The sequence below is a fragment of the Budorcas taxicolor genome, chromosome 3 (genome assembly GCF_023091745.1).
Source record: "Budorcas taxicolor isolate Tak-1 chromosome 3, Takin1.1, whole genome shotgun sequence".
In the NCBI taxonomy this organism is placed as follows: Eukaryota; Metazoa; Chordata; class Mammalia; order Artiodactyla; family Bovidae; genus Budorcas; species Budorcas taxicolor.
The window spans coordinates 97,710,553-97,727,500 of record NC_068912.1 but is presented as its reverse complement, the minus strand read 5'-3'; the positions used below and the strand labels follow the sequence as shown (position 1 = coordinate 97,727,500).

Below are 16,948 nucleotides of genomic sequence, written 5' to 3'. Positions count from 1 at the left end.
CGGAGAGTAGGGAAAGCTAGCCTGCTAGTTCTCCGCTTCTGTCTGCAGCTTGTAGGACACAGGCAGTGTCTGGCAGTGTAGAGAGCCCTGAACACACCAAGGGACCTTAAACACAGCTCTTCACCTCTGCAGACTTGGTTTCCCCTTTGCTCAAATGGATATAATAAGAACTGACTTTCCTTTCTCAAACAGTTGTGGTAATGATCCAAGGTGGTTTCTAAGTGTAAGGCCCTGTACAAGAACTAAGTGTGGCTCTGAACCCAAAGTTCACTAAATCATTAGAGCAGCTCATTATAGTGTTTATGTCACAATAGCATAAGGTCAAAACAACTAGGGTTAGGAGGCTGAGTTGCTGAAAGTAAAGGGTTGGGAGCTGAGGGCATCTGGTGATGATTGCTCTACCTGTGAACACAGCTTCAGGCAAGAATACTGGAGCAGGTGGCCATTTCCTGCTCCAGGGGATCTTCCCAACCCAGAGATCAAATCCATATCTCTTGCACTGCAGGCAGGTTTCTAAATGTCTGAGCCATTAAGGAAGCCCCTGTGCCATTTCCTAGTTACTAAGTGCTGCTCTGGAGTTTATTGACTCATTTGGATAGTTATATATCAAAGGCTGGTTCTGTCCTGGAAACTGTGCCAGGCTTTGGGGATAAAGTCCTGACTTCAGGGAGCTTACGGTCTAGAGGTGGAGACAGTCATTCAATAAATAAGCACATGATTACAAACTGGGGCAAGGGCTCTGAAAGGATAATTCAGAGTGCTCTGAAAGAGTGTAATGGGAAACCTGATTTATATTGGAGAATCTAGGCAGCCTTTCTGTGTGTGTGTGTGTGTGTGTTTGTGTGTGCATACGTGTGTTTTTATGTGTGCATGCGTGTATTAGTCACTCAGTCATGTCTGACTCTTTCTGACCCCATGGACTATAGCCTGCCAGACTCTTCTGTCCATGGAATTCTCCAGGCGAGAATATTGGACTGGGCTTCTATTCCCTTCTCCAGTGGATCTTTTTGACCCAGGGATTGAACTCATATCTGCCGCATTGCAGGCAGGTTCTTTATCTTCTGAGCCACTAGGGAAGCCTGGCCTTTCTGTGAAGTGGCATTAAACCTCAGACCTAAACTGAAGAAAATGGCCAGTGTTATTAGAGTGTAGTAAGTGAGACAGAGACAGCAAAGACAGGGTTTCCCTTGTGACTCAGTGGTAAAGAATCCACCTGTCAATGCAGGAGACAGAAGTTCGATCTCTAGGTCAGGAAGATCCTCTGGAGAAGGAAATGGCAACCCACTCCAGTATTCTTGCCTGGGAAATCCCACAGACAGAGGAGGCTTGTGGGCTATAGTCCATGGGTTTTCAAGAGTCAGATAGAACTTGGGAGCTAAACAGCAAAAGTCAGACAGACAGTATAGTTGGCCTGTGTTTTCATTAGATGCCATAATACTGTTGCTATCTCCTGTCACACCAGCTCCTGTTATAGAAGGCTGCCAGAGAGTGTATTGTGGCTGCTGTAACTCTGGTTCTCTCTACTCCTCCCATAATCCAGAGTCTGGGAGCACACACAGGAGTCTAGTAAGTAAACACTGCTGCTCTTTTATATAAAGTACATTATCATGGGACAGGTGTCATCACTGCCCATTAAATGCTAGAGTGCACCTTGTCTATTTTACTATAAATACGATGGTGTTGGTACTTGTATTATTAAATATAGGGCTTCCTTGGTAGCTCAACTGGTAAAGAATCCACCTGCAATATAGCAGAGCCCAGTTCGATCTCTGGGTTGGGAAGATGCCCTGGAGAAGGGAACAGCTATCCACTCCAGTATTCTGGCCTAGAGAATTCCATGGACTGTGTAGTCCATGGGGTCACAAAGAATCAGACACCTTTGCATGGTCAAAGCTGGGAAATCTGATGCCTCTTTCTAGATTCGATTACATGGTTCTTTAGCATAGGAGAAGAAAAAGAGAAGGAAAAAGAGGAGGAGGGGTGGGGGGAGAAGAGGCATTTGGAGGGCAAGGAGTAGAGTTTTATTATTTGCAAGCATAGAAAGCTTCACAAAGATCCTTCTTCACAGAGTTGCTGCTAGCATTGAGACAAGCGTGTGAGTGCCTGACATGGCACTGGGCAGAATTCTTGGACTGGCATTTTCCAGGTGTTTTATAATCCCTAACCTCCCTGGGGACAGGGTGGTGTGAAGGTGGTGGTAGAGCAGGTGAGGGGTGGTGGGGAAGGAGGTTTCCTTGGGAAACACTGAACACTATATTCCCCTCTTGGGATTCCTGTTAACTAGCATATTCAAAATGGAAAAAGCTTAGTGTAGAAGAGAGTTTTTAACTTTGCCTAGGTGTATGTACTCCTGCCTGGAAAATCCCATGGATGGAGGAGCGTGGTAGGCTGCAGTCCATGGGGTCGCAAAGAGTCAGAGACGACTGAGCGACTTCACTTTCACTTTTCACTTTCATGCATTGGAGAAGGACATGGCAACCCACTCCAGGGTTCTTGCCTGGAGAATCCCCGGGATGGGGGAGCCTGGTGGGCTGCCGTCTATGGGGTCACACAGAGTTGGACACGACTGAAGCGACTTAGCAGCAGCAGCAAGTGTATGTTTTCCAGATTTACTTGAGCTCTAAAACCATTCTTCCCCTATAATGCCTGGGCAAGTCCCACCAAACCACGGGACACTGAGGTGTGGCTGGTAGGGTAGCTCTGTGAGGGGCTGGCCTACAGAACCTCTAAGGTACCTTGAAACTCTCCTTTTGTAGACTTGATTATTATTTTTCACATCCCCCAAATATTTAATGGGGAATTTTCATGATTGACAGGCTTTTTGTTGCTACTCAGAGCTGTTCTGGCAACAGGATTAATGCCTGTGGTTATAGATTTTCTTCAACTCTTGTAATGAGAATCACATACTCTCGCTGGGAGAAGGCTGAGATTTTAAACTTCAGTACAGGACCATTTCTGAGGGGGTGGAATTCTTTTACCCTGAAAGGCCCAAATCACAAAACTTGGACAGCTTGGGGACATATAAAAAGCAGTTACCTCCCCATCACCACCCCCACTGGCCATCTGAAGCCCAGAAAGAGAAGGCATTTTGGCCAAGGTCAAAGACCTCTTTCCAACTGGTCATCCCAGGACAGCAGATGATGACATAAATAAGTATGTGGAATGGACAGTACTGACCTCTCTCTGACCATGGCTGCTCTTGTAATTAAACAGAAATGTTAACATCAATCAAATGGTCCTTCTACCACCATTATCGCCAATATTGCATTCTGTCCAGGAAAGGTGGAAAGGCACTGCTCCCAGGCCTGCAGCAGCCATAAAACCTGCCAGTGCTAATGAACCATTACTTGAGCCAATTAAGAGGAAGCAAAACTGTCTTTAATTAAGGCATCATGAATCCCATGGGTTCTGTCTAACTCATACCCAGGGGTACTAGGAAGCTTCTGTGGACCCAATTGCCACACTCTGGGAAAGCATTAAACCAGCTCTGTTCCAAAAGGACCTGATGGGATGTCAGGAAATGTGGGTTCTGGTCTGAGCTCTGCCACTGACCTTGGGCAAGTCCCATTTGATCTCTGAACCCCCGTGCCTTCATCAGGAAAGTCATCTCTTTTTTTTGTACTTGTATCCACCAAATTCTTTTTGAGCATCTACTATGTGCTGACCCCTGATGATAGGCACTGGGGAACACAAGGACAATTAAGGCTCAATGTTTTCCCTCTGGTGGTTTTAGGACCGTGGGGTCCTTGCAATGGGGTAAGACACATTCAATAGCCAGGCCTGTGGGAGCTCAGAGAAGGGAATGGCCAATTCTTTTTGGGGGGTTGGGGGATGTTTTTCAGAGGAAAAGGTACAAACTGAGTTGCAAGGAAGGATTAGTGAGATGGGGGCTCTTCCCCGGTAGTTCAGAGAGTAAAGAATCTGCCTGCAGTGCAGGAAACCTGAGTTTGATCCCTGAGTTGGAAAGATCTCCTGGAGAAGGGAATGGCTATCCACTCCAGTAGTCTTGTCTGGAGAATTCCATGAACAGAGAAGCCTGGTGGGCTACTGTTCATGGGGTCACCAAGAGTCAGATACCACTGAGCAACTAACACAAAAACACACAAAGTGAGATGAGGACGGGACTAGGAAGCCCTGGACAGAGGGCCTTTATGAAGGTGAGGTATCAGGCCCCAACAGGACCTGTGTAAGGAACCAGGCCTTCCTTAGAGTGGCCAGAGCAATGATTCTAAGGCTAGAGGGTGGGGGGTTAGGCAACAGGTCACACAGAGTCTTACATCAAAGCTGGGGAGCTTGAATGTTACCTTAGGAATTCTAGGACCAATCAGCTCTCAAGCTGTATAATTAGGGCAGTGAAGTTAGCCAATGATTTACTGGTTGTATGACTTTGGCCCAGTCTGTTGCCTCAAAGGTGAAATAAGGCTAATAACACACTCTCTCTCAGAGGATTCAATGTTCTCTCAGCAGATGGTTCCCCGGGCAGTGGAATTTTCAGCTGTAAATTATGCGGCTAAGCCAGGAGAAAGAGTTCAAGATGTAAAGTGCATGAGTGAGTGGGGCCAGCCAGTATGCTCACACCAAAGAGAAATGCTACCCACATGATGCAGGCTGCGGCTCTCCTTCATTAATAATCTCCGAGAAGAAATCCAGAAACAAAACGGTAACTGTCATCACCACCATATGCTCAAAAGCACATTCATCGCCACTGTTTCTTTGTGAGCACTGATGCTCACAAGTGCCCTGCCAGGTAAGTAATTATGATCTTAATTATGCAAGAGAAACTGCAGTGCATCAGAGAGGGAAAGTGAATTCCCCAAGCTTACACAGGAAGAAGGCACCAAAACTGATATTAGGTCTCCTGGTTCCTGATCCAGCAAACTGCCCAGGAAACTCCAGCAAGTGACCTCACATGACTGCATGAACTAGCCAAGACCAGCTCATCACATCCTCAGGAGCTGGGGTGAAACTGCTGATGAACTCATGGGTAGTCTGAAAATTCCTCCTCAAAAACATAGCCCCTTTTTCTTCTTGCTTTCATACCACCATCCAAGCATTCTCCCCCATCCCTCACCTGTAATTGCCCAGGTAGACACCATCAGGGTTGAGCATGGGTGCAATTTTGAAGACCAGGTGTTCCCGTAGGACACGAGCAATAGGGTGCTGGCTTATGAGGAAGTCAATGATCCCTGGGGAAAAAAAAAAGAAGCATCTGGGTTAGTGTTAACATATTTCAGGAAGGAGGGAGCACCTTTCCTCAGCTGGGAAAAACAGTGTGAGATCAGAGGTGATTTGGGGGCCTACGTTGTTAGCCACTGTGGGTACATGGCTATGAATTAGGTATTGCCCAGTGAATTTTACAAATAATATCTCTGTTCCACGAGATAGCTCAAGATGTAATATTGAAGTTCAAGGCTTGGAGGACAGCATGTCCTGCTCAAGAGCACAGGAAGGGCCTCCAGGAAAAGACAGCATGTGAGCTATGCCTTGGAGTCTTTACAGATAGAGATAGGGGAGAGGCAGGATAATTCTGAACAATAAAAGCAGAGTTGCTCCCTAATGGGTCCACTACTAGCTAAAGGCTGACATTAGTTTGGATGATTGTGGGGCCGAAGACCTTAAAAGGTCTCAGTCCTCATGAGGCTGATGGGTACACCGGGAAACAGAGAGAAGTCACAAAAAGAGAGGGAGGTTTTGTTGATACCACCAACTCTACTCCTTTCCCCACTTAAAGGGTCCTCTGTTTCCGGACCCCAGGGCTGGCTGCCTTCTCGGCTTCTCACTAGGACAAACACCACCTTGCCTCCTGGTCACCAGATTTAGGACTGTCTCCTCCATGACTCTTCCTATGGTCAGGCAGTCCCTGTGTCTCTTCTTTGAAACTAGCAAATCTGGCCCTCATCTCCATCCCCCTGCCTCTCTTCTGTTCTAGGCCACCATCACATCTGGCCTGGATGAGAGCAACCAGAGCTGGCCTAGGTGACAGCAAAAACCTCTGGAAGATGCCCTTATCACTACAGCCAGAGGGATTGTCCTGAAGCGCAAACCTGACCCTGTCACCACCTTTGTTGATGTCCTGGCCATGGCCTGCACACATCTACAGGGGAGGAGGTAAGAAAACAAGAACAGAGTCTTTGCCCCAACCCTCTTTTTCTCCGTGTTTCTACTTATTGCTTGGAGACCTGAAAAATATGGACAAAATGGAACTCTGGCATTCCATGAGACGCCTGCCATGCTGGAAAGTGACAGGAGAGCACACAACCCTTCCAAAAGCACAGAAGGAGAACTGAGGGAGCTCTTCCCCTGCTGGAGAGAGCAGAAAATGTATCAAGGAGAAAGAAGCTTTGAGCTGGGCCCTGACAGATAGGTAGGTTTTGACAGCCAGACAGGAGGAATCAGCGGGGTAACTAAGAACAATCCATGTGCCCAGTGGCAGGCCCTTAGCTCTTGGAATGATAAGTCACTCTGTGGCACGTTCCAGAGCTGCTGTGACCAGGGAGGGATATCTTGGGCTGAGAATCCATTGGCAGCCGAGAGCCAGTTGGACATCATTTACTGCACGGCTGACGTGGCGGTAGACCAGATGCCCTAATTTATTTGTTGGTTTTCATATGAAAGCTGTGGTTTGCCAGTAAATAGGCAGGGTAATGATGCCAAGCACCCTTGTTAGGGGCTAATAATCGCTTAATCTGTCCACTAATTGACCCCAGCTCCCGGGGCAGCCCCCCATCAAGGAGCCAGACAGTGCTCAGGGCCTGGCCATGCTGCCTCAGAGAATGGCTTCTGGAAATGGAGCAGTTCATTGTGAGCCATCCTCCTTCACAGATGAGCAGATTAATTGTGCTGATGATTAGGCAGCTAATAAGGGGATGAGAGGAAACAAAGCCAGACTGGAGGCTGCAGCCACCCAAAGTGAGCATGGGGCAAGGAAAGCAGAAGTTTTAGACTCAGCTCTTGGCTAGAGGTCAGACTCAGTTCAACAGGAATCTTTCCCATTGAGGAGGAAATTGGGAGATCTTTCACTTTTATTTGGTGTGGGGAGGGGCTGGTAAGTGAAGAGGAAAATGAGGAGAAATGTCAGAGCAAGAGTGGAGAGGAAATGCTATCCCCCAGTATGGGCCAAAAGTATGGAATGGACCAAGGAAGCAGAGAGTGTGCAGACTTGGAGATCTGCATGGACTGGTTGTTAGTTTTCTCTGACCAGTGTCCTCATCCTGACATAGAGGTAATGATCTGGAAGGCTTCTGTGGGACTGACTGAGAACTCCTGCATTTTGACTGCTGGTCTCAGCACCTGAACATTGTAATGTGCTCTCATACAGTCACTTAGATCAAAGGTTGAAACGCAGTCGGGGTAATAAAAATCAGAATGCAGCCTAGAAGTAGGTGTTGTGGTCTGTGAAGCTGACTGACTGTGGGATCTGGGAACAAGGATACTGAACTGGAGACGCCAAAAAACCAGGACTCAGAGAACCTGGGTTCTAGTTTTGGCTTATCTTTAAAGTTAGATGAAAAAACACAGTAATTCCCAAGGATGCATCCCACAATGACAGGTTATGATTCCACCTACTTCATTCCTTTCCCTCAAAGTACCAGGATCCTCATCTGTCAAGTGAGGAGAGTACACTTCCTCCTTCTGGGAGACACAATCCACCCCCTGAAGATCAGTCTCTGCCCCTTCAGTAAACAAGGTTGCAGATCCTTCATCAGGAAGGTGGAAGAAAGCAGGACTGGGGGCTAGAGAGGGTGGAGGAAGAGGAGGAAAAGTGGCAGAGTTTGGAAATGGAAGCTGGGTGGCCGACCTCACTGCCCTGTGCCAACCTCACCTGGCCACAATGACCTGCACCAAGCAAACCACAACTAAAGGCTCAATATTGCTATTTCTCCCGCTGTACAGAGCCAGGCATGCATCAGATGCCCAATAAATGCCCATTGGTAGGTTAGCCCCAGGAATTCATTTGACCTGGACAAAGTAGAGTGTTAGCTGAGCTGATAATTACTCATTCTATAAACATTCGCAGGGTCAGGTCCATGCCAGGAGCAGCTTGGCATTCCAAGATGTGTAATAGGTTCCTGCTCAGAGAGGTGCATGGTGGTGGTGGGGGGGGGGGGCGGCGGGGGAGCAGCTCCTACCAACAAAGGCTCTGATGGGAATAGCACAAGGAGCCCTAGGAACCCCAGGGTCTCCTGACCCAGCCTGGGAGTTAAGAAGGGGTTGTGGAAACTTAAAGAATGAGTAGAGTGAACCAGATGAAAGAGGTGCCAGGACATGGCGTTCCAGGCAGGGGAAGTCTTACACAGAGATTAGGAGATGAGACAGAAGACAACCTGTTTCTTAAGAGAGCTCTTCAGTTCCAGGTGGCATAGCTTCATGACTAAAGGCGCAAATACTGAAACTGGACTAAACCTGTGGCCGTAAACTCGCTGTTCCTCAGTTTGCTCGTCAGTTAAGAAGAAGAATAGTATTATAAGGATCTGAGTGAGTTAATGTGAGCAGAGTATCCAGCACATAGGAAGTGTGCTCTTTACTCAGTTGCTCTTCTTTGGTTTGGCTGAAGGTGTGGGGTGGGAGGATGTTGAGAGAGAAGCAGGAGAAATAAATGGGGGCTTTTGGTCCTGCTGAAGAATACGAACAGCTCAGGAGAGCCATTGCCAAGGTCAGGGTCAGATCTGGCCTTTGGAGATAGTTTCCCCTGGCTGCAGCCTGGAATGTGGTTTGGAGGGAAGTAATAGTAATAATGGATGGATGTCCTGAAGGTGGAAAAGGCGGTAGTAGGGGCACAAACCTAGCAGAGAGCCAGCAAAGATAAAGAGGCTTGCAGTCAGGAACCAGGGTCTGGAGTGGTGGTGACCTGCAGGGGCTCTGCACTGACCAAGACCCAGAGAGTCACAAGGGTGCCACTGATGGAAGGTAAGCATAGCGGATAGATGATGACACTGGTGAGAAGCCTACTTGTCCACCACCCCCAGGAGCAGCAGAAGTCTTGGCTTAAACCATACAACCTTGGGGAAAGGTGACACCAAGATTACAGAGGTTAAGTTTCTGGCCCCTGGCAGAATGGGCCTCGAAATGGAAACTGAGTTCAGTTTTAGAAACGTAAGGAAAGTTGTAGTTTCAGTACCTCTGAGTGTGGGGGACTGAGGCTGGCATCTGCTGTGCAAATCTATCTTCCGTCCAGGCTGTGAGCTCCAGGAGGGCAAGGACAAAGCTCCAGCTCTTAGCCAGGATTTTGTCAGCGCCCAGCTCAGCACTGGGGCAAGGCAAATGCTCAGTAGATACATGTGAAATGAATGAATAAAGATGGACCAGGGGATTTCCTGGCCATCCAACAGCTAGGAATCCATGCCTTCACTGCTGAGGGCATGAGCTGAATCCCTGGTCAGGGAACTAAGATCCCACAAGCCGTGCAGTACAGTTGCAAAGAGAGATGGTCCGGTGACAGGTACTATGTTCAGTAGCTGGATTAATTCCATTTTTCAGACAGGGAAACCAAGTCAGGGTGGTGACATCATTTGCTGAGAGTCTCCCAGGGGCCTGACTGGGATTCAGGTCCAGTTCTACTGGTTTCAAAGTGGTAAAAAAATCCCCATCTTTTCCATGAAACTAAGATGGGACGAGCCAGGAGTCTATTTGCATGGGATTTGCAAATTATTTGGATATATGCCTGCATGATTTTTCTCTAGAGAGTTCTGTGTAAAGTATTGCTGCTCTTCTCTGCTAAGAGGATGGATACACAGTGGGACGAGCCCAGGCTCGAAGCAGGACATTTGGGGTCGGGTTGGGGGGGGTTGGGAAGAGCCCAGGCTTGAAGCAGGACATTTGGGGTCGGGTTGGGGGGGGTGTCTCTGCTGGGCTGAGTGTGGGTCATGTGACAGGAGTCCTCTAGGCTCTACCCTGACTGCCCTTAGCTGAGCCCAAGGACCCAGATTATGGAATCCCAGGAAGGCTGGCCCCGAAGAGCCTGACGTTCACAGAGTCTAAGTTCTAACCCTCCCTTCTCCAACTCCGCCCATCTCACTGGTGAAAAGACAAGCTTGGGAAAGCAAAAGGCCCCATGACAACCCCTTCCTGGATCTAGTTTCCTGCATATACGAGGCTGTATGGGAGAGAGCGGGGAGGAGGAGATAAAGAAGAGGTGCGGGATAGAGGAGGGAGGAAAATAGTGAGAGAGAGGAGGGAGGAAGGGGCAAAGGTCACCACTTCACTGTGGGCAGTCTTAGCTTGTGCTTGGTCCTGGTGTCCTGGGGTGTGTGTGTGTGTGTGTGTGTGTGTGTGTGTGTGTGTGTGTGTCTTGGTGTCCTAGTGGTTGTGAGTGTGTGTGTACACACACATGTGTGTTCTCCCCATCCTTTGCCTGCCCCCACAGGACACCCCTGAGGAGTGAGCTTCCAAGGCAGGGCCTGGTGGGCCCCTTGGCAGCTGGAGTGGGGCTCCATAAATCCTCACAGCAGGCCCTGGAGGGCCAGGTTGGTGCCACTTTATAGGCAGAGAAACAGACTGAGAGTTAAGGACTTGATGGGGGTCCCAGTGAGGGGATGAGAGTGATAGAACTCTGACTCAGGTGTCCTGGTGGCTGTGCTCAAGTCTGAAACTTCAGCTATGCCCACTGCCCAGCCACCTCCAGAGGGGCGTGTACCTCTCCATGGCAGCCTTTCACACAAGTGGGCTTAAGGATTCATTTACAAAGGGCCTGGAGTGCACAAGTGCTCTGCAGATGGGACTTTGCAGTGAGCCATGTCTCACCAACTCCAGGAAGCTTCAGGGCAAGAACACTCCCTGGACCTGAGATCAAGTCCTGGCCAAACTTCTGACTTGCAGCCGGGCCTCCCAGCAGGTAAATGCAAGGGGTGAGCTAATGGCTCTTTTGGGGAAGGAGCCGAGGAAGGAAGGCAGCACACCTGGTACAGGAGTCATGCACCTGGGCTTGGGTTCTCAGTGAGGATCAGAGGAAGCACTCTGGGCACCTGGAAGATGCCCCATTAATGCTGCCTCCCTCACTATAAAGAGTACTTACTCAGCGCTGACTGCACCCCAAGCATCATCTTACATGTTTTATGGACACTAGCTCATTTCATCTCCACAACCCTCTGAGGCAGAAATCCTATTATTATTTCCCTTTTGAGAAAAAGGGACTGAGACACGGAGAGGTTGTGGAACATCCCCAAGGTCACTCTGTACCGAGTGGCAGGGCTGAGCTTTAGTTCCAGGCAGCGAGGTTCCAGAGACCCAGCTCACACACACGCTCATACAGGACCATGCGGGAGTGGCCTTGACCTCTCACATCGGAGCTTCAGAGGGAGGACAGTTCAGCTGCCCAGAGGCCAAGAGTGGGGGTTTGCAGAAGCAGCCCCCCCACCCCCAAGCAGAGCCTTGAGAAAGTCACAGCCCTGCCCCCTAAACGCCACCCACGCCGAGCTCTGCCACAACAGGACTTCACTGTGCTCCCAGCAGCAGGTGCAGCAGCAGCTCAGCTGCGGAACCGAGGTCCCAGCCAGATGGGGATGACCAGGCCTCGCATGTCTGTCCTCTGCTCAAGGTCACTGAGCCAGTTAATGGGGAAAAAGAGTTAACAGAACCAAAGGTTCTCATCCTCCCAGGCCTTAGATTCTATTGCCCTCCCCAGAACAAGGGAGGCTGGGGAGGGGTCCAGCTGAGACCTGGGTCTGGGGAAGAGAGCCTGAGCTGAGCCCCGTGCAGCTGTAGTCTGGGGTGTCCCCAGGGGGCTGGGAGACCCTCGGGGAAGACCCTGCCTCCGTTCCTCACTGGCGAAGTGGGGGAATGCTGCTTGTGTTCAGCTGTCTCAGGAAGGATGAATTGTGTGTCTCAAGGGACAGTTACAGAGATGGGGACAGAGGAAGAGCAGGACCTGGGAGACAGGCCCCAGGGCCACATCCGCCATGAATTAGCTATGTGGTCCTGGGTGAGCCACCTCACCCCCTGAGCCTGTGTAGTCTCACCTGCACATGCACATTGGATGCTGTGGGGCAGCCTGAGCACTGAGTTCTTCCAGGTAAGAAGCTTGGCCTTCTAGTGCTTCCCACCCATGAGAGGGTAAAGGCTTGGGAGACCCAGCTTCAAAGCTCTTCCTGCACTTTGCTGACTGTGTGAACTGGAGGTTCCTCTTTCTGAACTCAGATTTAGTATCCTAAGCCAAGACAGAGTTTTCTCCTCAAACAGTCCCACAAGGGACAATGCCCATTTCACAAATGCAGAAAATGGCACTCTAAGATCCAGCCCTGGGCCTCAAAAAGCTCAGGTTTAAAGGGAGAACAAAAAAAAAATGCAAAACAAACATGTAACAAATCAGGGTGAAAAAGATGACCATTGAGCAACCCGCAATGCAGACTCAAGGCAGGGGGCTGAAGAGAATGGGCCAGGAGTCCCAGTTCAGTTCGGTCGCTCTGTCATGTCTGACTCTTTGTGACCCCATGGGCTGCAGCACGCCAGGATTCCCTGTCCCTCACCATCTCCCAGAGCTTATTCAAACTCATGTCCATTGAGTCGGTGATGCCATCTAACCATCTCATCCTCTGTTATCCCCTTCTCCTCCTGCCCTCAATCTTTCCAGCATCAGGGTCTTTTCTAGTGAGTCAGTTCTTTGCATTAGGTGGCCAAAGTATTGGAGCTTCAGCTTCAGCATCAGTCTTTCCAATGAATATTCAGGACTGATTTCCTGTAGGATGGACTGGTTGGATCTCTTTGCTATCCAAGGGACACTCTAAAGTCTTCTCCAACACCACAGTTCAAAAGCATCAGTTCTTTGGAAATCAGCTTTCTTTATGCTCCAACTCTCACACCCATAAACGACTACTGGAAAAACCACAGCTTTGACTAGATGGACCTTTGTTGGCAAAGTAATATCTCTGCTTTTCAATATGCTGTCTAGGTTGGTCATAGTTTTTCTTCCAAGGAGCAAGCGTCTTTTAATTTCATGGCTGCAGTCACCATCTGCAGTGATTTTGGAGTCCAAGAAAATAAAATCTGTCACTGTTTCCACTTTTCCCCTATCTATTTACATGAAGTGATGGGACCGGATGCCACGATCTTCGGTTTTTGAATGTTGAGCTTTAAGGCAGCTTTTTCACTCTCCTCTTTCACTTTCATCAGAAGGTTCTTTAGTTCTTCTTTGCTTTTTGCCATAAAGGTGGTGTCATCTGCGTATCTGAGGTTATTCATATTTCTCCCAGCAATATGGATTCCAGCTTGTGCTTCATCCAGCCTGGCATTTTGCATGATGTACTCTGCACAGAAGTTAAATAATCAGGGTGACAATATACAGCCTTGACATACTCCTTTCCCAATTTGGAACCGGTGTGTTATTATACCATGTCCAGTTCTAACTATTGCTTCTTGACCTGCATACAGAATTGTCAGGAGGCAGGTCAGGCGGTTTGATATTCCCATCTCTTGAAGAATTTTCCACAGTTTGTTATTATCCACACAGTCAAAGGCTTTGGTGTAGTGAATAAAGCAGAAGTAGATGTTTTTCAGGAACTCTCTGGCTTTTTCTATAATCCAGTGGATGCTGTCAATTTGATCTCAGGTGTCTCTGCCTTTTCTAAATCCAGTTTGAACATCTGGAAATTCTTGGTTCATGTACTGTTGAAGCCTGACTTGGAGGATTTTGAGCAGCTAGCGTGTGAGATGAGTGCAATTGTGCAGCAGTTTGAACATCCTTTGGCCCAGAGCAGGTACTTGAAATGAACCTTGGGAGAGGAGCGGGTGTTTGCCAGGTGGCAAGGAGTAGGCACAAGACCTCCTAGGCAGAGAAGCAGCAGATGCAGAAGCCCAGCGGTGGGAAGAAGAGAGTTCTTCCAGGGATTAGGTTGTGTGTGGAACTGGCATATAGTGAGATGTGGCAAGAGCCAGGTCATGGAGAATTGTCAATGTCATGCTGAGGAGTTTGGAGGTGACCTTGAAAAGGTGGTGGAAGGCATTCAAAATCTCTGCCAAAGACTAAAGAGCTGGTTGAAAACCTGCAGTATAGCACTGAGTCCATTGATACACTCAGCACCACTCAGACTCCTTTTGGGGGAAGGCAGCGTCAATGGAGAGAGCACTTGAGAACTACAGACTTCTGTGCTTCAGGCCTCATCTGTAAAAGGGATGGTGACCCTGCCCTCTGTCTGCTGCCCACAGAGGGAGCAGGTATGGGAGTTTGGGCTGCCAGGGATAAAGTATCAATAGTAAGGCTATTGTCTTTTCACGAACAAGGACAAAATTGTTGCATCTGATCAGCTGGGGGAATAAGGCTGCTGCCAAGATTAGTAACTGACAGATGGCTTAAAGGAGGTGGTACAATCCGGATGGCACTGGGAGAGGTTATTGCAAGGACGGGGGAAGAAGGAAGCTGGAAGTGAGATGCCAAGCAAGCAGCTAAGGTGGCTGACTGGGGGATCCAGAACCGCTAGCCAAGCCTCTGAGCTTCTTGTCTTTGGGTGATCACTCCCTCCTTCTGAAGCTCAGGCTCCTTGTCTGAAACAAAGAGGGAGGCAGTGGTGCCTGACCACGGCCCTGTAAGAACCTGAACTGGGAAAAGAAGAGCCTATGTGTTTGTAGAGTGCCTTATAGTTTACAAAGCAGGTTACCTGCCTCCTCTTCTCAGGTCCCCATGAGGAAGGGGTGACATCTGTTGAGGGTCTGCTGCATGCCAGGCATAGGACTGGGTGTTTGTTTACATTAATCTCATGCCAGCTTCATAACAGCCATTGCAGATAGGCATTGGTATATTGGGCTGCCCAAAATGTTCATTCGGCTTTTTCCATGAGATGTAATGAAAAACCCAAATGAACTTTTGGGCCAATCCATTATTATTATTTACAATAGAGGAAACTGGACTGCTAGGAAGTGGCAGAGCCAGTATTTGATCCCAAGACTGTCTGATGGCAAATAGCCATTATTTCCAGAGCAGCATGCTGCCTCACCTCTATTGGTTTTATCATATCCTTTTGACCTCATGGTCATTTTTAGACAAAAATGAGATAAATTACTTAACTTCTCCAAAATTCTGTTTTTTCATATGTAAAAATACAGCTAATATTCGTTTCTCTGACATAGAAAACTTAATATAATCAAATAAATCCAAAACATTAGGTTAAATCAACGAAATAACATAAAATATGTAAAGTGCTTAGAATAGCACTTGGCCAAGCTTCCCTGTCCTTCATCACCTCCCCAAGTTTGCTCAGATTCATGCCCATTGAGTTGGTGATACCATCCAACCATCTTATCCTCCATTGCCGCTTTCTCCTGCCCTCAATCTTTCCCAGCATCAGGGTCTTTTCCAATGACTTTTCGTATCAGGTGGCCAAAATATTGGAGCTTCAGCTTCAGCTTCAGTCCTTCCAATGAATATTCAGGGTTGGTTTCCTTTAGGATTGATGGGTTTGATCTCCTTGCAGTCCAAGGGACTTTCTAAAGTCTTCTCCAACACCACAGTTCCAAAGCATCAATTCTTTGGCACTCAGCTTTCTTTATGGTCCAACTCTCACATCCATACATTACTACTGGAAAAAACATACCTTTGACTATATGGACCTTTGTTGGCAAACTGATGTCTCTGCTTTTTAATATGCTATCTAGGTTTCTCATAGCTTTTCTTCCAAGGAACAAGTGTATTTTAATTTTGTGACTGCAGTCACCATCTGCAGTGATTTGGGAGTCCAAGAAAATAAAATCTGTCACTGTTTCCATTTTTTCCCTATCTATTTGCCATGAAATGATGTGACCTGATGCCATGATTTTAGTTTTTTGAATGTTGAGTTTTAAACTGGCTTCTTCACTCTCCTCTTTCACCCTCATCAACAGGCTCTTTAGTTCCTCTTCACTTGTTGCCATTAGAGTGGTATCATCTACATATCTGAGGTTGTTTATGTTTATATTGCTACTAATTGATACACACACACAGACACACACACACATATATATATACACATGCATGTATATATACTGCTGGCTAAACATATATTTTACATGTTAACAGTAGTCATGTATGGATGTGAGAGTTGGACTGTGAAGAAAGCTGAGCACTGAAGAATTGATGCTTTTGAACTGTGGTGTTAGAGAAGACTCTTGAGCGTCCCTTGGACTGCAAGGAGATCCAACCAGTCCATCCTAAAGGAGATCAGTCCTGGGTGTTCATTGGAAGGAATGATGCTGAAGCTGAAACTCCAGTACTTTAGCCACCTCATGCAAAGAGTTGACTCATTGGAAAAGACTCTGATGCTAGGAGGGATTGGGGGCAGGAGGAGAAGGGGATGACCGAGGATGAGATGGCTGTATGGTATCACCGACTCAATGGACATGAGTTTGAGTGAACTCCGGGAGTTGGTGATGGACAGGGAGGCCTGGCGTGCTGCAGTTCATGGGGTCTCAAAGAGTCGGACATGACCGAGCGACTGAACTGAAATGAACTGAACTGAACTGACTAACAAATAAAAGTTCAATCTTAAAAAGATATATTTGAGAAGAGAAATTACCTCTGGTTGTCTGATATGAAGCATGCATTCCTGTTCATGATAAGTATTTCAAAAGTCATTAAGTGACTGATTGAATGAACAAGTAAATAGATAATTTTCAAATGTTACTTTCCCAGTCTACCACACTTTTGTCAATATACACATTGACCTGGGACCAGATTTTGTTTTCTTTTTTCTTTCTGGTGGTGATAGCGGGTGGGAGGAGGCTAGATTTTTAATTTTTGTAAACTCCTGGAGACTAGTGAAACCAAGCTAGGAATTGCGACCACTCTGTAACTCATCCTCAGTGTAGCAACCACAGGAGAACTATACTGAGTCCTTCCTATTCGTCTGCACATCTGTCTTTTCCTTCACCCCTTCTTCCACGCGTACATGTAGTCCATAAACATTTAGTGAAACTACTACTAATGGGGATCAGGCATAGCTTCTTGAGAAGTGAAGCCAATTTTCGTCCAGGATAAGGACCCTGCATG

General features: G+C 47.7%; 1 protein-coding gene across 1 annotated transcript in view; it reads right to left on the bottom strand.

Moving 5' to 3' along the window:
* AGBL4 (AGBL carboxypeptidase 4) overlaps positions 1–16,948 on the bottom strand; it is a 1,457,998-nt gene that overhangs the window by 124,824 nt on the left and 1,316,226 nt on the right. Inside the window, exon 8 of the mRNA XM_052638070.1 lies at positions 5,072–5,186. Coding sequence (XP_052494030.1) covers positions 5,072–5,186 — 115 coding nt within the window. The remainder of the gene's footprint in view (positions 1–5,071; positions 5,187–16,948) is intronic.